Source organism: Euprymna scolopes, chromosome 29, assembly GCF_053919585.1.
Source record: "Euprymna scolopes isolate OS-2025 chromosome 29, ASM5391958v1, whole genome shotgun sequence".
In the NCBI taxonomy this organism is placed as follows: Eukaryota; Metazoa; Mollusca; class Cephalopoda; order Sepiida; family Sepiolidae; genus Euprymna; species Euprymna scolopes.
The window spans coordinates 62,050,700-62,070,783 of record NC_136510.1 but is presented as its reverse complement, the minus strand read 5'-3'; the positions used below and the strand labels follow the sequence as shown (position 1 = coordinate 62,070,783).

The window sequence follows — 20,084 nt, the reverse complement described above, 5'->3', positions numbered from 1 at the left end:
CGTAGAAAACTACATCAAGAAATTTCGCGCGTATATAGAGCCGAGCTCAAATTTTCGTGTTGAGAGATACCAGCTCCTACAGTGCCGAAAATAACCTGATGAACCAGCCCACGGATTTTTAAAGAGATTAAGGCAAATAATGAAACAGTGAGAGTACGATCTCCCCGTAGAGCAAACCCTTCTGGTCGACCTTTTTATTTTTGGACTGAACATGAAGTCCACACAAAAGGCATTACTCAAGGAAGGGAAGAATCTCAGCATCGCAGAATCACTACATGCTGCAGAGACAGAAGAGGCAACACTGAAGCAGGTGGAGACAATACAAAACACACATAGTGCACCGCAGATCCCGAGGAAAGAACAGAAGATGGCCATGCAATAAAGTCGGGAAGGAATATTATAACAAATGTTACTTCTGTGGAAAAGGCCATTACAGAGGTGAACGCACAGCAAAAGGAGAAACCTGTGGGAAGTGCTGGAGAACAGGGCACTTTGCAGTTGTTTACCGCACCAGAGGTACAAAAGACTCCATTTATAAGATAGACCTCCAAGATCGGCAAAATCCCCAAGATATAGAAACGCACATAACATGACAGCACACAGCGATGAAGAAGATGACTACTCGCCAAAAGAGGCATACTTCCATACGATACTTCCATACGATACTTCCATACGATATCAGGACTCAAAACAGCAATATCGCATACCCCAGCAGATGCGAGAGAGGCATATGCGGAATTAAGAATAGGAAACAAAAGATCCCAAATAAAAATATACGCGAAGGTGGACACAGGCGCTATGAGCAACCTTATCCCTTGGGAATACTTCAAAATACTCAAGCATGTACACATTCAAGACACTCCCCCCATCCGACTATTCGCCTTTGGTGGTGTTCAAATCGACCGTGGGTGTATGTCACCTAGGAGTCAGATATGGCGACAAGTTTACAAGTGCCAACTTCCATGTAGTAAAAAGTGATGGACCCGCGCTACTTGGCCCTCCAGACCTCTAGCAAACGTGGACTAGTGACCCTTAATTTTACAATAGGGACCAATATATCTAAACAAGATCACTTCATCTGCAGTAGCACAATCAAGACCAGAAGGAGATGTGAAAGAAAGAGAGCGCATACTCAAGGAATTTCCTGATGTATTCAAAGGCATTGACTGCTTACCAGGGTAGTACAGCATTAAGATTGACCCGTCAGTATCCCCAGTAATACACCCACCCCGTCAGGTACCAATAGCTTTGAAAGAGAAATTCAAAGCAGAGTTAGATTCCCTTGTCGCCCAAGATATAATAACTAAACCGACAGCCTGAGTCAACTCTTTCGTATGCGTCACAAAAGCCAACAGATCTGTCAAATCCAAAGGACTTAAACAAAGCAGTGTTGCGGCCACACTTTGTTACACCAACGTTTGAGGAAATCATCTCCAGACATTATGGAGCAAAATGGCCCTCAATAGTTGATGTGAAATCAGGCTACTGGAACATGAAGCTGGACAAAAAATCAAGAGAAATTACGACATTCATCACTCCTGAAGGACGCTATATGTTTAAGCGCTTCCCAATGGAGGCCAAGAGTGCGCAAGACGAATTTCAGCGAGCCATGTTTGAGACTTTTGGAGACATTACGAATGTCCTCTAAATATCGGACGATGCCGTTATTGTTGGATTTGAGGAGGATGGCAGCAATCATGACAAAGCACTCAACGAACTCCTAGAAAGAGCTAAGAACTGCAAGTTCAACCCAGACAAACTAGTGGTCCGCACACAAGAAATCTCTTTTTTTGGCCACATCATGTCAAGAGATGGAATAAAACCAGACCCAAAGAAGACAGAGGCGATCGTCCAGATGAAACCACCAAAAGTTGAAAAACAATTAGCAATCTTTCTTGGGTAAGCAAATTACTTGAACAAATTTTAGCCACAACTGGCTATGCTGACCAAGCCGCTCCGAGATTTTCTGTCAACAAAAACGCAATTCATCTGGACGGAACAGGAACAGATTGCATTTAACAATGTAGAAGACGAAGTAGGAAAAGAAATTGTGCGAAAATATGTTGACCCAAAAGCGTCGATCACTATACAGGTAGATGCATTATCAGCTGGGCTGGACATCCAAAATAGAATGCCGGTCGCTCTAGCAAGCAAACCCCTGTCAGGGCCGGAGACAAGATACTCTAACATAGAAAGCAAAATGCTAGCAGTGGTTTTTTGATTGGAAAAATTCTATCACTATGTATGGGGCCAAGCAGTGACAATAATAACAGATCACAAACCGCTAGAATCAATAGCCTTTAAGAATCTTGCTAATCCACCACCAAGGTTATCAAGAATGTTACTCAAAATTCAAGGCTATGATTTCACAGTTAAATACAAATCAGTAAAATCCATTCCAATAGCCGACTGCATGTCCAGGGTGTCACGAAGCCCAGGGGAACCAATCAGGGATGTAGACATCAACATACATCTACTCAACGCACACCTGAATGCATCCTCATCTCGCTTGCTAGATGTCAAGGTAGAAACATCTAAAGATCCAGTACTAAAAGAACTCACCAACACAGTTATGACTCAATCCAACTGCTATTCTCATGTACAAGCTTTCTGGAACTCTAGGGACGAAATTGGGTTCCAGGATGGGATATTCCTTAAAGGCAACAAAAACATTATACCCCTCTCACTTCAACTGGACATCCTACAACAACTACATTCATCTCACAAAGGGATAGAGAAAACACGCTTACTAGCCCGAACAGCAGTGTTCTGTGTTGGTATCAACAAGGACATAGAGGAACTAGTTAGAGACTGTTCCACATGTCGGAAGTACCAACCCAGTATCCCATCAGAAACACTACACCAACATGAGACACCTTCTTACCCATGTCAGTATGTCAGTACCGACATCTTTACCATGGAAGATAAGGAATTCTTACAGCCGCATCCCTTTCATATGGCGTCTCCACTCGATGACATAATCTGCAGTAATCCGACAAATGAAACTCCTGTTTGAAGAACGAGGTGTTCCAGAGGCAGTATACAGTGACAATGGGTCCCAGTATTCCAGTACAGAGTTTGCAATTTTTTCCAAATCATACTTCAGGCACACTACCTCGTCACCACATCACCCCCAGTCAAATGGGTTTGCAGAAAGGATTGTAGGCGTCTGTAAAAAGCTATTGCTGAAAGCGCGAGAAACGAACACAGACACTCACCTCGCAATGATGGCTTACAGGTTCACACCGCTATCAGCTCAAATCAAATCCCCATCAGAGTTACTGAATGGAAGACCCATGAGGACCCCACTAGTATCGTAACAATAACTAGGGGCTGAACAAACAAAACAAGAGTTGGAGAAGAGCAAAAAAGAAACAAAAAAGTGGTATGACCGAGAGAGTAGCCATCAACACACAGAGTTTATGTTCAGGGAAAAAGAACCAGACTCTGAGAGCCTGGAAAGCTTGTGCAAATAGCTGCAGAGCCAAGGTCATACTTAGTCAAACTTGCCAACGGTGAAATCCATCGCAGAAACCGGCAGTTATTAAGGCCAACAAAGAGCAAGGCGACAACACAAAATGCCAGCACCTACGGAAAACTTGTTACACACACCAAGTTCCTTACCTTCATAACACTATCCCAGCACAGGCCCACGCCCAGCCGGTGGTCACCCATCAACCATCCCAAGCACTCATCAATCACTTTCAAACTACGTAGATCGAGGAGGTCGAGCAAACCCATCCAGAGGCTCGACCTGTAACATAGAACAAATGAACTATCTCCCCTGTTCCCGCAACCTTTTCAGCCCATTACAGCCCAATGTACTTCTCCTTCAATAGAGAAGAGGATGTTGTAGTATCAGCAATAAAAGTCTAGCTAGCCCTCCTTCCACTCCTTCCCCATATCCCCTCTTCCGGTTTCGGGCTAACCGTCAGCAGTTCCGGTTTGTATACCTCAGTAAATAAACGTGTTTCATTTCAGTCCCTTTGCATCCTCGTTAATCTATAACAATCCATCCATATGAATATCACAACAGCTACCCTGAATCTATTGACAAGCAGATGTTCAAGTATAATGTGAACAGACATCTCGCTGTTCAATTTCCCAACATGTAAATGTGGTGGGAGTTGCTACTATTTTTTAGTAAATTAGTAAATAAAACCCCAAAATTAATTTTTTCGTTTTTGTTTTAGATTTCAGATGCCGCTGACAAATCCCGCAGAAAAAGCTTTGCGAATCCAGAAAAAATTGAAAAGTAAGTTTTCAATCTTCTAAAATTAATTTGAAACGGAGTTGTTTAATAGAGCACCGTAGATTCGAAAGTTTATCAATATTAATATATTGCAATATTTTTTTTCTTATCCGGCGTTTAAACCTCCGAAGTTATAATTATCTAGAACCCTGGCCTCTGATTGACGACCTTGGGGACACAGATTGCTACATTTTATCATTGTTTACATGTTTCTAGAGATGATATGTCAAGCGTCCACTATCACGATATACATTGTACATTCGATTTCATTAACGTTAAAAGATGTATAGATGATTTCTGGTTCACAAATAATGCACACTTTCGCTTTCTAGTAATATCACAAAAACTAAATTCCACGGATTTCGTACACATTAAAATGAGTTCAATAAGAATCTCTTTAGAAAACCGTGGAGCAGTCAGGCGACCATCATATAAAGCGTCGGCACATATGCGTATAGTCTCATCCAACGGTATGTTGGTGAAAAGACTAGAGACATCAAATGAGCACATGAAAGACGTCTCTGCATTAGAATCCAACCCACGTACACAATCAACGAACCGAAAGGAATCTGGGATACAATGCGTGGTGTATAGCTCACGCACAGGTTGCAGAATTTCCACAAGCCACTGAGCCAAAGAATGTTGTGCTGAACCAACCATTGATAAAATAGGTCTCAGTGGAACACCTTGCTTGTAGATTTTGGGGAGACCATACATTCTGGGACGTTGTGACCAAGAGGGTCTGATCCTGTCATAGACATCCTTGCAAAACACCTTCTTTTTAAATAATGCAAGTAAACGTCTCTGCATTTTAGCCTCGTTCTTGCAAGTATTATCCGTCAACTCGACAGAGCCGAGTTTACGGAATTTCGAACTATCATTGAGAATAACTGCCATTTTCTCAACGTAGTCCGATTTATCCAAAATCACCACTCCTGCACCTTTGTCTGGTTTACACATATAAATATCGGTATTAGATTTTAACGCTTTCATCGTCTTAAATTGCGTTATATATATATATATATATATATATATATATATATATATATATATATATATATATATATATATATATATATATATGTATATATATATGTATATATATGTATATATATATGTATGTATATATATATATGTATGTATATATATATATGTATATATATATGTATATATATGTATGTATGTATATATATATATATATATATATATATATATATATATTAAAAAGTTTGACTTATGTCCAGGTAACGTACATCAAAATGTATTTATGCCCAAAATTGTCGGAAGAGTTTGGTAGAATCTGCAAAGATTAACTCTTTCAACTTTGACCTCTTGCCGACCACATTTTCGCTCAAACTGATTAAAAAGCTTGCTGTATTTCTTAATACCCTTTATATAACCTTTGAAATGTCTAGACCCAAATTTGTCTGTCAAGGGGTTCAACGATTTGACCTTTGAAAACTCTACCAAACCCCTCAGCCAATTTTGGGTCTAAACACTTGAAATTATAGATGTAGGATACTTGGACATGGATCAAACTTTTAATGAGATTTTAGACCGCAAAAGTCAAATCTTTTAAACTTTGACGCCTTGGCAGCCAACTTTTCGACTAAAATGCGATTAAAAAGCTTACCCTATGTTTGAAGACATTTTATGTTAAATTTCAAATGTTTAGGCCAACAATTGGCTGAGTAATTTTGTAGAGATCGCAGAGGTCAATTATTTTAAACTTTGACCCCAATTTTGACCCCTTAACATTTATTGTTTTGGGCTCAAATAAAATTTAAAAGATTGATCCATGTCCAAGTGACCTACATCTAAAATTTCAAATGTTTAAGTACAAAATTGGAGGAGGAGTTTAGTAGAGTTTTCAAAAGTTAAATCGTTGAACTTTGACCCCTTGACAGCCAAATTTCTGGCCGAAACCCGATTAAAAAGATTTTCTTAAATCTCAATGTCCCTTAAGTCAAATCTCGAGTCTGTAGACTGGAAATTGACAGAGTAGTTTGGTAGGGAAATGTACACACACACACAGACATACAATTTCAGTTTTATAGATATATAGATAAGCAGGAAAGAAAGATGTGCTCTTGTGCAAATACTTGCAGGGCTTAACTATGAGATTGATGTTTTGATCAAAATAGCAGTTTTTAAGTTCTGTCGTATAATTCTGTACATATAATTCGTCAACCTAGCTGATTTCGCTAGTCAGAATCTAATTGTATCTCCCGATGCACCGCAAACATTCAAAGGGCGATAACTCTTAATCCATTTATACTATTTCCAAAAACAAGAATTCCAATGTTGAAGTGAATTCCTTTTACAATAAAATTCAGTATGTATTTATATATTTAATTTATATATAATAAAAAAAAAATCTCATTTTGAAGAAAATCTTATTTTGTGTTTTATTTTATATATATACTAGCAAAGATACCCGTGCTTCGCACGGAGCTTTGTTGCGCACTCGGGTACCAAAATCTGTGGGCACCTTTCCAGTAAGTTGATGTTGTAAGAGCAACGATTGCATAAGGTGATTAACATTTTAACTACCTCTTGTAGTGACTGAAATTCTATCAGGAACTTCACAAAACAATTTCATCAAAAAGGAAGGTTACTTGATGTTACATAGTAAATTTTTCATTGAAGTAATTTTCAACTCTTGCTTAAATTTTATCTTGCACATTCAATACTAAAAACTTACCACAATCAGATCATGTCAGTTTTTCCTCATATCCATTTCTCGAACTTTTCACTGAAGAGCCTCAGGGTAAACTACATTTCTGCTGCTTTGATTTGGAGCCAGAATGTAGAGTTTTTCTGAACTTCCTGTCCGGCTGATGGAGACGTAGAACATACCGTGACTGAAGCAGTCTGATGTCAAGTCTACGCCAATGGTGTTAAATGTCTGACCTTGACTTTTGTTTATGCTCATTGCAAAACACACCTTCACAGGAAATTGGAGTCTCCGGAATTTAAATGAAAGTTCTGAGTCCGATGGAACTAAGGGGATCCTTGGCAGTAGAACGGTTTCGCCTTTGTAGGGACCACAGGAAATGGTGGCCTCAAGTACATTGGTGTGCAATCTGGTGATAACACATCTGGTTCCGTTTGTTGTTTTTGGCGGTTCCAAGGATCGAAGAATCATGATTGGCGATCCAATTTTGAGATTTAAAATGTGTGGAGGCATTCCAGATATCTCCAAAGAGTTTTAAAACTCCACAGGGTAGTGAACAGCTTCATATTCATTAGTAGCCGAATCAACTGACTTGTATTGCTTTGTGTCTCCTGGAAATTCATCCATTATTGAATTGTTCAAATGATTCACATTGCTGTTTAATGGCGAAATAATAGCCCTCTCAGCAAGCCAATCCGGTGATTTTCCATTGTTTTGCAGGTCTGGGTACACTTTGTCTTTCAGTTGCTTCTGATTACCGACACATTTACCAAGCGCAGTTGGAATCTTAATTGTGTCAGGTGAAGAAGTGATAGGAAACTGACCATTACCGATTTGGAGAAGCAATTTTGAGAAGTCTGCTGCAGCTGTGTTATCAGAGATATAGGCTCTCATATTAGTAGTCAGTCTCTTCACTATAACGTGCCTCCAGAGATAGGATTGTTTCAAACTTGCATTGACAATGTTAGCCCTTGTGCCATTTTTAACCACTGGGAGGATTTGACGGAAATCACCGCAAAATAAGGTTGGAATGCCACCCATGGGATTCTTGTTTCCTGTGATGTCTTGCAGTGTTCGGTCAATTGCTTCATAAGCACTCTTGTGCGTCATTGGGGCTTCGTCTACAATGATTGCAGAGGTGTCTCTAATTACATTTGCCATGGCTGAGTTACCAGTAATTTTGCAAACTGGCTGATCCATTCGATGAGTATCCAAGGGTACTTTAAAAGTGCTGTGAAGAGTGCGGCCACCTTGTAGTAGAGTAGCAGCAATGCCACTGGATGCTGTTGCAAGCACAATCTTTCTCATGGATCTAATCTTTGCAAGGATCAAATTGATTACAAAAGTCTTGCCCGTACCACCTGGAGCATCAAGAAACATCATGTTTTTGTTCATTTCACCTTGTGCTTCCAACATTGCCATGAATGAATTGTAAACTTCTCTTTGAGAATCGGTCAGTTTTTCTTGCATATTTTCTGCTTGTAGGGAAAGTTCTTCAAGATTATAAGTAACTTCACGTTGATACTCTCTCGCGAGTCTTTCATCTCTCCCTTGCGTTGGTGCAGGTAATCCATAGCTTGCCAATGGTTGACCGCACATAAGGAGAACTTTTTTTTCAATTAGACAAAGAGTTTTATTGTAGATGTCCTCATTAAAATCTGCTTCTGGATTGTTAACTTCTTGCCTGTATCTGTGAAGAATGTCTTCAGATATTACATCACGAAAAGCCATCCAGATCTCAAGAGGATTGCTTGGCTCACAGGCTGTTAAAATTATCACAAATAGGCTTCGCAAATTTGAAGGTGATTGAGTGGCACTTGACTCTCCTACTGCTTGATGCAAGTGATGGTCATTTTCTAGAAGGCCTCGAGCAAGGCACGCTGCTCTGTATGTTTCAAACACCTGACCATTGTATGCTCGCAAATCTTGAAATGAAGTTGGACCAGCAACCTCATTGAGCAACAGGCGTAAGAAATAACACTCCCCTGCTTTTGGACTAATCGTGTAGATTCTCCCAATGCATGGTGCCTTCCATACATTTTCAGTACCTTCAACTTGTACCCCACGCATTCTTCTCATCCATTTCTTTGTCGATTTGTTCCAAGTGTAAAACTCAGGGACTTCTACGTATTTGAGACCCCTTGCAAAGTCATCCTCATGGCAGAGTTGAAAAAATGCTGTCAAAGTTGTGGCAGGCGGTGGACCTTGGGCTCGTTCCAGAGCAGTATCAGCTGAGAACATGACACGCTGCCCATTTTCAAGATGAACAGAAAGTTGTACAATTGGGGAGAAATGTTCATGGATGGGATGTTCCAATATCCTCCAGGCCGCCTCTGAACTGCCGACATACCTTGCATTCTGGAACTGCTGGATCTCATCCACAATGTGACTTTGTACTTGGCCTTGTTGGTTAGCTGCTCCATCAGTTCTTTGTAGTTCAAACACTGCTTGATCACATCCTTTATTCACGTATTTGAGGACATATTTGATGCTTTGGATCGAGCTGCAAATTTCTACGTTAATGTGAGCGTTGAACTGCTGAAGGAGGACCTTGTTGTACGGAACAATCCACTGGTTTGTTATTTCTTGATTAACATACCGACCATTTCTCTTCATCCTTATTGTACCAGTCTGGCCTCCATCTTCTGGTTTTCTTCGCCTGTACTTGGGGTAAGAGTCTTGGCCTTGCTCGGTACACTGAAGAAATTCTTTTGGGTATTTTTTGGAACATTTGTTGTCAATCATACATGGACAATTTGGATTAAATGGTCCACAAGGTCCATGCACCATATGTGCCATCACTTTAGCATGAAGATCAGGATCTTCCTCTTTGTCAGGGATCTCTGCAGATATGCAGAGATCCATTTTTTCTGGTAGAAGTTTGTCCTCTGGGGCCTGCCAGGTGAGGATGTGTGCATGCGGCAGTCCTCTTTTTTGATATTCAATACTGTACAGGAAAGCCCTCAACCTGCCAAATCCTCCCTTTTTAATAAATTCAAGTAACTTTTTTAGCTTCTGCCTGAAAACCCTGGCAACAATATCTGGACGATCCTGAGGGTCTTGCCCTTGAAGACAATTTTCTGTAATTTCTGTCCACTTTGGATTTGTTGTGAACGTGATGAAGAGGTCGGCTCGGCCCATTCGCCGAACATATGCCATGGCATCACTTTGACGCTCAAACATGTATCGAGGGCCTCCTGTATAAGTTGCCGGAAGTACAACTCGTTGACCAAACTGTTCTGGATTCCCATCCTCCCTAAGAATTGAATCTCTCAAGTTGCTATAATTGTCAGCTCTCAGGGTCTGTTGCTCACTCCTCAGGAACTGTAAACGTTCTGTTTCAATCTTGCAGTACACATCCACTAGCCATTGTTGAAATAGCCTTCGGTACCAGAGAAAATAGTTTCCAGGCCGAGTCATTAAATGGTACGAATAAAATTGCTGTTGGGTAACTTTTCGCCCATTGGATGCCTTCATGTAGATGTTGTAAGATGGAGAACCATAGGGGTACATTAACGGGTACATTAAAGTATCGTAGAGGGGATGTAGTTCGGAGATCCGTTTTAATGTATCATTTCTAAAACGCAAGACAATATCCCGGTTAGCTGTTGGTTCATTCTCCATTAATATTCCAATCTCATACGTTGTTGTTGGAGCATTGAATCGCCGTGGATGCTCTTCTTGCGGCCTTCGGTCTTCCCTTATGACAACTTTATGTTCTACCAAGTGTTCTTCTTCAATCCTCTCCTTTGTTGTTTTCAGCTGACAAATGAAGCTGTTGTTCTCATGTAAAAATTCAGTCAGACTTCGGAGAATGTCTCTATTGAGTCTACTGTCACGTCCCCGATTATGTAGTTCCTCTTCCAGACTATCCAAGAAGTAGACTTGAATAAACTTTGCTGTTTCATCTTCAGGTGGTAAAAGACTCCCAATCTGGTGGCAAACCTGGCCTCGAATTCTAAAAGAAGGATTCCACCCATGTACTGCCGCAATTTTGTGACCTAATGATGTCATTGCAAAACAATTGTTATAACTGCGTAGATTTTGCAGAAAATCTTTAGAGATGGGACCATTGCCGGAGAGCAAATCTTGAAGCAACTGAGGCAGTGGTGGAAAGCTATCAAGCACAACTTTGCCAGAAGAACAACAACAACCAGGGGTTTCTCCTTTAAATTTTACAGCTGAGCAATGTTGACATACTTTGTCCATTTTTCCTATATCAGCTGTAGTGAGAGAGTCATTTTTGTTGTAGAGCAATCCTTTTCTATTGCAGTGTTCTATTTCATGGTGTCTCAAAGCAGTCATTCGTTGTCTAGCTGCCTCGTTTTCTGTCAATTGCTGGGGCAAAGTCATACTCTCTCTCCATGCAGCCTCTCGTTGTTGCCCTTGGTATAGGCGAAAGCTTCGTTGGGTTTCCGATTCATTCTGATGTCGTTGAGCCACTCTCAACTGACCTTGTGTACGTCTACTTACCTCATATAATTCATTCGATCGTAATATTGCTTCTCTTTCCAGTGCATATCTTTGCCTTTCTTGAATTTCATCTTGTGATGAATTTAACCGCCTTACAGCATGTCTAGTTCTGTCAGCTTCACGTTGGGTTTCTCTTTCCAAATCTGACAGTCTTGCTCTCCGTTCTCTTTGACGTATCCTGTTAAGTTCTAGACGTCTTTCTCTATCTGAATTGTTTTCATTGGAGCGAATTGCAGCAACTCTTAGTCTATTAGCTTCCAATCTTTCCATTCTTTCTTCCTCACTTTCGTTTCTACTTCGTTTGGGTGGCATAATTTCGGTTTTAAATGGAATTGTTTAACGATATTAATGATTGTAAATTAATTAAGCGTAAAGGAAATGTATACTAACTGAAATGGACGAACTATAAATAATATTTCTGAATAGTACAATTATAAACAATTATATTGTAGCAAAAATGAATAAAAGCGACCTACTTGTGACTCATTACTTCCGGGTGTAAACGTCACAGTCTAAAAGTAATAATTAAAAAAAAAAGTAAATGTAAAATAAATGTAATACCAACTTAGGTTAACTAATATATGTAAACAGTACAATTAAAACAGTTCTATTAAAACAAATAATTACTAAGATCTAGGTAATTGTTAGTCTCATTGTTATGGTTTTAAAGAAAAAATGTGTAAAAAAAATTCTGCTTTTGTGAGTACGTGTATTTCTTTTAAATTACATAACCTTTTTATTTTATTATTTATATCTCTTTTAAATTTATATATTTTGTTAGTAAACTGGAAGAAATTCAGTTGAATAAAACCTTGTTCGTGTTCTTTACGTTAAACTCATATTTTTATAAAAGGTTCATCCGGTTTAAAGAAAGCACTACGTTTAAATAAGACTGGAAATAACTAATTCAATATATAAATAGAAAAATGAAATAAATATAAGCTTTAAGTCTTAAGATAGTAATAATCAAAATGTAATAAATTATTTGTAGTTCAAATCTATGGTAAGACAGGCTTTCGAAATAGGCTCGACCAGAAAGATTAAATTGGAACGAAATTATAATCTCCGTGCCATTTTCAAAACAACCCCACAAAAGTAACGGTATCCTGCAGTTGGTTAAATGACAACGTTGGTTGTAAGAAAAATGTAAAAGAAAATGCGCTTATCTGTTTATTTTGAACTGTTTTATTTAATTAAAAAAAAATTGGCTATAACTGGAAGAGAGCGTTATGTTTTGGGGGTTGTTTAAAAAATAGAATGGAAATAAAGTTAGTTCCGTTTTAATTGTCTTTAATTGCGGCAAGCGCTAACAAAATCGAAAAATCACTGTTCACATTCGAAATGTTAACTTTTATAGGTTTACAGGTTTGCTGACAAGGCTGGGGGTGTTTATTTAGAAAGTCATACTTAACATGGGGAGGTTGGGATGTTTAATACAATTATTTTACTAAATTGATTTTTTTCATTTAAAAATAAAATTATTTCTTTTTTAATAAAGTTTTATTTTAAAATATTTGTTTTTGTTTATTTATATAAAATTACGATAGTTGAATTGTATTCTTTCAATTATATTGGCAAGTAAAATATAAAAGATTAAAACGGAACGAAATTGAAATTTCCATTACATTTTCAATACAATCCCAAAACATAAAGCTTTCCTCACCAAAAAATTGTTTTAGCAGTAGAAGAAATTGATAATTATGCACTGTAAGAACCAAGCTGTAATATGGGCATTAAAGTAAAATTTTATCCAACTTTTGTACTGGGAAAATAATATCTACGAAAGTATTCAGTTGCGAAGTGTTTGAATATCAGATTCGTTGTCGGCGATTATTCCGAAACCTTGTAAAAAAAATATGGGGGGGGCGTAATTCTTGTAATATGATGTTTTAAATATTTTTTTAGGTTAAATTAAGGTTTCACGATATTTTGTAAATAAGCAGATCATCTAAATAAAAAATATGAAAATTATTTGAAATTTTAAACTATTTTCAAGAGTTAACAATTTTTATTTATTTTAAACATTATTTTTTTTAGCTAAAATTGAAGTTTCACGATATAATTTTTTTTTTAATTGTTAGTTGGAAGCACAAAATAAGTTACAAAACATCTTTGCCTTCATGGCTTTCAAAATAGTAACGTTAATTTTTCAGAACGGTACCACAAATACCGAAGGAACTGAACTGTCTATATTATTGGTAAGTGGTAAATTTTCACAATATAAATTTATAGGAATATAAACAGAACAGTGATATAAAAAATAATTTTGAAAGAAATATTGTTCACAAACCTTTTTTAATATTAATTTCAATTTTTTAATGTTGTATTAACTTAAAATCCAGCAGTTGATAGAGCAAACGTAGATATGTCTGTAGGTTTGGTAGCGTGCGGAAAGAATACGTTATTATTTCGAAAGGCATTCGTAGTGTGAGGAGGGGGGTGGGAATTTAAATAAATATTGTGAAATTTCAAGTTTAGATAAAAAAAAATGTATTAATAAAGTTATGCTTAAAATAAATAAAAATTATTGTTTATTTTTGAAAATAGGTTAAAAAAAGTGTTAATGCGTAAGCACCAGAAGTTAAAATTATAAACATTTTCATATTGTTATTTTTTTAAAAAGGTAAATTTAATAATAAAAATAAGTGGAAAAAAAATCCAATAAAAAGAAAAATATCTATTACAGACAACATGTAATGACGTAAATCTCCGATTGCACAAACAGTAAACCTTTCAGATAATATACGTAAAGTGAAATAAATCGAATATAAAATTAAATGAAAATATATTAAATAATTAAATGTTAAATAGATTTTGTAAATAGTACAGTTGAAATGATTAGAATATTTCCAATATGTAATAAGGTTGAGGTAATTAGTTAAAGAGATTTAATATAATGTGATATGCAAATGAGCATAAGTCATTCGATATGGGGGTGGTTTGTAGAATAGTATATAAAGAAATTAGGCAAAGATTCTTATGTCTCCTATAACAGAAACATCCTAAAATGGGTTCTAATGTTTCTCTACCAGGAGAGATCTACCCTCTTACCTCCTTTATATTTCGTTGGTGATGGAGAACTGTACACACAGACAGAAACACACGAACCCTATTACTTTATAAAAATATAGATTATTTTGTGTATTATATATATATATATATATATATATATATTATTTTGTTTTGTTTTGCTATTTTTTGTGCCGTATTTACAGCTCACCAACGCGGTTGGCTATACCAAGACTCAAACTCACAGCTATAGAGACTATGATCGGGTGCACATACCACTACGTGAAGGATGTCTGTATGACCTAATAGTTGAACATTGTAATCTTTATGATAAACTTAGGAATCTATACTGAATTTCAAACTGAACCATTTATTTTATTTACAGGAATAGATTGTTATATTACGTAAGCCATGACTAGGTAGAAGCATTATAATGACATCGGGTCAAGTGCCGTGCTTAGCAACGTCGCTCCCCACGCAAAACAGACACCCACAAAATACAACTTGTGCCCTAACCAACATACTGAAGTCACAGTAAGTGGTACTTCAGACAAAATAATACTCGGAATGAAGATATTCTGTGATCACGAAAAACTGAAGAAATCACAGAATTGTTGTTTTGCAGCTATACATTACGAATAGTTTCAAAATTTTTAGCTACTTTTTGGTATTTCCTATGTATTTTATAGCTATTTTAGTGCGTTTCAGCTCTCAATCTTCTACAAAAAAATTTTAAGTAATTCTGAAAAAATTTAAACCCAAATTTCAAAACTATTTTGCTAAAGAAAATTTAATATATTGTCAAAAATTAGACTTCAGGAGTTTATTTTAAAAAATGTAAAGGGAGTGTCAAAATGTTTTGGTGTAGGGGGAGAAAGAAAAAAATTAATTAAAACAACGTTAGTAGTAGTAACGGAATATTGCTAAAAGCAACAAGTCATTTTAAATTGTCACAAGTAGGAGAAAGTCATGATGTGCTATCCCTTCATCCCACCAAGATGTTATAAATACTAACTTTATAACTTGTAAAACGTGCGTCAGAATTCTGAAAAGTATCAAGTAGAGATTTTGCATGTCGCTTAATCTTTTTCCGTTGACGCACGCAGCGCACACTGCAGTTCACCGTTTTAGATCCGTTGCCATAGGTAACCAAATAAAATGTTTCTGGATTCATCCCACAGGAGCGCGCTCTTCATAATGCGCTACGTTATGTAGCTGTTAACAATAACATAACAATTTACATAACAATAAAAATTACATAAACTATTTGCTGTTAATCTTAGTTATCGTCTGCAAGGTCCAATACTTACCATGGGTGCTTTGATTTAAAATAACATGACTGTTAGTGCGGAGAAATTAGAATTAGTTTCTATCATTCTCTAGCATATGTTATGTTCATGAGTCAGCTCCACTATTACCAACACCTACAATGTAGCTAAGTTTAGCTGTTTGTTTTTTTCTAGCAAAATAGTTGTCATGAATTGCCTTCTTCGCATATACAAGGTACAATTTATAATTTGTATCGAGCGCGAAACCCTTTTAACAAATGCTTGACAGATAAATCGCCAAACTTCTCATGAAAAAGTGTTTTATTTAATTTGCATAGGATTATGTTTCACCGGGAAGGAAGACACCGATTTTCTCATATCGTTTTACACCTGTTCTAAAACTTTCTCACCGCAGTATCGATCGTCAATATTAGCTGAGCACCTGCATTAATTTTATATTAATAGCACGAGCTTTACTTCTAGATCTGTATCTGCATGTTTACGCTTCCTAGACAACATGTTGACGAGGTCTTGCAAAATTGCTGATCAAAGTGCTCGTAATAATTCACTAAAACGAATCAATGAAGCTGACTGCGACATGGGGAAAGTCTGGACCAGATTCAATTAAGGTCAACAGAATTATCCACGAATGGTATTTTCTTAATGTTGAAAATGTATTTTCCAAAATGTATTCGAAATTCGAATCACATGAAACTTTCAATCACTTGGTCGTCCTCCTATGCTGCCCAACGTCATTACTAGTGCTTATTATATCATTTATTAAGACGTAGACGGATTACAGTCATCATAAAACTTGATTGATTAGATGTTAAAAATGTTTGAGCGGAATTTTCAAATCTCATTTAATCAAACAATTTCGTATAATCCGAACATAGCAATGGCGGAAGTTTTAGAAATACTAGAAGTGTAAGCCATGTTTAGTTTCAGATGGTTCGTTGTTTAAACAAGTCTTGAGAGGTGACTGGTTTGCAGTAGACAGAACAGTTTCCGATGGTTCGTTGTTACACACGAGTCCTGAAAGGTGACTTGTTTGCAGTAGACAGTTCCACAGAGCAAAATATTCTTACCGTGTCGAGACGGAAAAAAAAACCATGTGAAATTGCTCCAGAAAAGGTTTAATATTTATGAAGCAATCCTGGTTTCTGATTGGTTGGTAGCAGAACGTGAATTAATTCGATTCGTCAGTTCCTAGCAGCATCGTTTATAAATAGAATCGTCCGACTGTGTGGGATCATACCCCATTTGTTCTTATGGTGACTGACGAAGGATGTATACGCTAATGGATGTATAGTATGAATGTGTTATTGTGGTGAAAGTAGAGTGAATGTAGGAACTAGTTAGGTTAGATTAGTTAGCTTTAGACAGAGAAGACCGCCCTTCCCCCTCCCCCATGTTCGGCCTTGTGCCGAATTTTATTTAAAATATTTTTTATGTATTCTACGAGAATAAATATTTACCCCATTAACCCATTACTTCGTCGTAAGGATGGAATGTGTCCTCTAGAGGCTTCGGCTGCAGGAAGACAGGGTAGTACACGTAAAGGATTCGTCACTTGACACTCAGCCCAACAGGTGAGGGACCGGGAACCGGCCCAGCACCTGTTGGACTGAGGTACACCGCCTGGGTAATATCTAGGAGACCACCCTCCCAGGCCTTGCCACCGGGCTTTCCGGTGGGGCAAGTTTATTGCTTGCTGCCTTAGGCGCCCCGACTGGGGAATGCCGACGGGGTTACTCAGGCAATTTTTAAAATTGCAGGAGTGCCCCTTCTTTAGGGGAGCCTGCGGGGTTCCCACTTTCCGGCCTTGTGCCACATAATGCTGATGTGGGCAGCATTTAAATATATACCCCATTACCCCATTACTTGGTCGTAAGGATAGGGTGTGTCTCCTAACGGCTTCGGCTGCAGGGAGACAGGTAGTACACGTCAAGGATTCGTCACTTGACACTCAGCCCGACAGGTGAGGGGCCGGAAACCGGCTCAGCACCTGCCGGACTGAGGTACACCGCCTGGGTAATACCTAGGAGATCCACCCTCCCAGGCCTTGCCACCGGGATTTCCGATGGGGCAAGTTTATTGCTTGTTGCCTGAGGCGCCCCGACCGGGGAATGCCGACGGGGTTACTCAGGCAATTTTTAAAATTGCAGGAGTGCCCCTTCTTTAGGGGAGCCTGCGGGGTCCCCACTTTCCGGCCTTGTGCTACATTTTGCTGAGGTGGGCTGCAATTAAATATTTACCCCATTACAAGTCCAAAATATTGCAACAGAAATAGTCTCTGCATGCACTTGTTTTTTCATTCGAAACAATTTGATAAACTATTGGCGCACAGTATCACTGATGAATATTCGGTACTGAATAAGTAACGCTCAGCGATAGTAAATTCGCCCAATTCTCGATAATAGTACAAAGACTATTCTATGCAGTTTTCCGAGCCAAATGCAGAGGAGGCGCAGTAAGACGCTTAGAGGCTAGAATTGTTCTTTTCTTTAAAATTCTATCAAATACCTGTTTGGCAAACGTATATTTTCCGGAGTCAAACTAACATGTGTGTTACGGATTTTGTTTGATACCGTCGTTATTGTACCGAGAAGGTAATGTAATCTTGGCTATCGTAGGTTAAATAGAAAAGATGGCCGCAGGATGCTGATGTCACTTGGAAACTTTCAACTGCAGAATCCTGATATATGAAACGCAATACGTTTAACTAAAATTGGGCGCCCTCAAAAGAAAAAAAAAAAAACGACTTTTGACGTCTTTTTTTCGAAAATTTATTACATGAATTTTTTAGTCTTCTTTTCCGACAGTTTATTAAATCATTTTTGCGCCTTCAATTAAGTAAATTTCTCCTTCTATACTTAAACTTACCTAAATCTTTTTTTCAGTTTGGTTTTCCGACGTTTATTATAAAAATCTTTTTTAATTATCTTTTCCGACAATTTATTACATAAATCATTTTTTAGTTTTGTTTTCCGACGTTTTTTTTTTTTACCAAAACCATTCTTTAGCCTCATTTTATAACGGTTTATTATCAAAATCTATTGTTAATTATCTTTACCGACAATTTCTTAACTAAATCATTTTAGTTATGTTTTCCGATATTTTGTTACCTAAATCATTCTTTAGTCTCCTTTTCTGACGGTTTATTATTCAAACCTTTTTTAATTTTCTTTTCCGACAATTTATTACCTAAATAATTTTTTAGTTTTGTTTTCTGATCTTTTTTTACCTAAACCATTCTTTAACCTCCTTTTTTGACGGTTTATTATCAAAATCTTTTTTTAATTAATTTAATTGCATATAATAATTTAATAAAATTGAATATAATAATTTAATATAATTATATGTAATAATTTAATTAAATTGCATACAATCATTTAATTTAATTCAATGTAATAATTTAATTTAATTGCATATAATAATTTAATTTAATTCCATATAATAATTTAATGTAATTGCATATAATAATTTAATTTCATTGTATATAATCATTAAATTGCATATAATAATGTAATTTAATTGCATATAATAATTTAATTAAATTACTCATAATAATTTAATTTAATTGCATATAATAATTTAATATAATTGCATATAATAATTTAATGTAATTGCATATAATAATTTAATTTAATTGCATATAATAATTTAATGTAATCGCATATAATAATTTAATTTAATTGCATATAATAATTTAATTTAATTGCATATAATAATTTAATTAAATTCAATATAATAATTTTATGTAATTGCATATAATAATTTAATTTAATTGCATATAATAAGAAAATTGCATATAATAATGTAATTTAATTGCATATAATAATTTAATTAAATTACTCATAATAATTAAATTTAATTGCATATAATAATTTAATTTAATTGCAAAGAATACTTTAATTTATATGTATATAATAATTAAATTTAATGACATATAATACTTTAATTCAATTAAATATGATAATTTAATTTAGTTGCATATAATAATTTAATTTAATTCCATATAATAATTTATTATAGTTGCATATAATACTCATATTAACATGCATATAATAATTTAATTTGATTGCATAAAATGATTTAATTTAATTGCATGTAATAATTTAATTTTATTGCATTCAATAATTTTATGTAATTGCATATAATAATTTAATTTAATTGCATATAATAATTTAATTTAATTGCATATAATAATTTAATTTAATTGCATATAATAATTTAATTATATTGCATATAATATTTTTTATAATTGCATATAATAATATAATTTAATTGAATATAATAATTTAATTTAATTCCACATAATAATTTTATTTCATAGCATATATTAATTTAATATATTTGCATAATTTAATTTAATTTCATAACTAAATTTAATTTAATTGGA

The 20,084-nt window shown here is 36.1% G+C and overlaps 1 protein-coding gene across 7 annotated transcripts in view; it reads left to right on the top strand.

The window, feature by feature from the left end:
* Nucleotides 1-20,084, top strand: part of LOC145252666 (cilia- and flagella-associated protein 337-like) — a 482,634-nt gene that overhangs the window by 47,729 nt on the left and 414,821 nt on the right. For all 7 annotated transcript variants that reach the window (XM_080112440.1, XM_080112445.1, XM_080112446.1 and 4 more), the window contains exon 2: nucleotides 4,194-4,255. In XM_080112440.1, coding sequence (XP_079968566.1) covers nucleotides 4,194-4,255 — 62 coding nt within the window. The remainder of the gene's footprint in view (nucleotides 1-4,193; nucleotides 4,256-20,084) is intronic.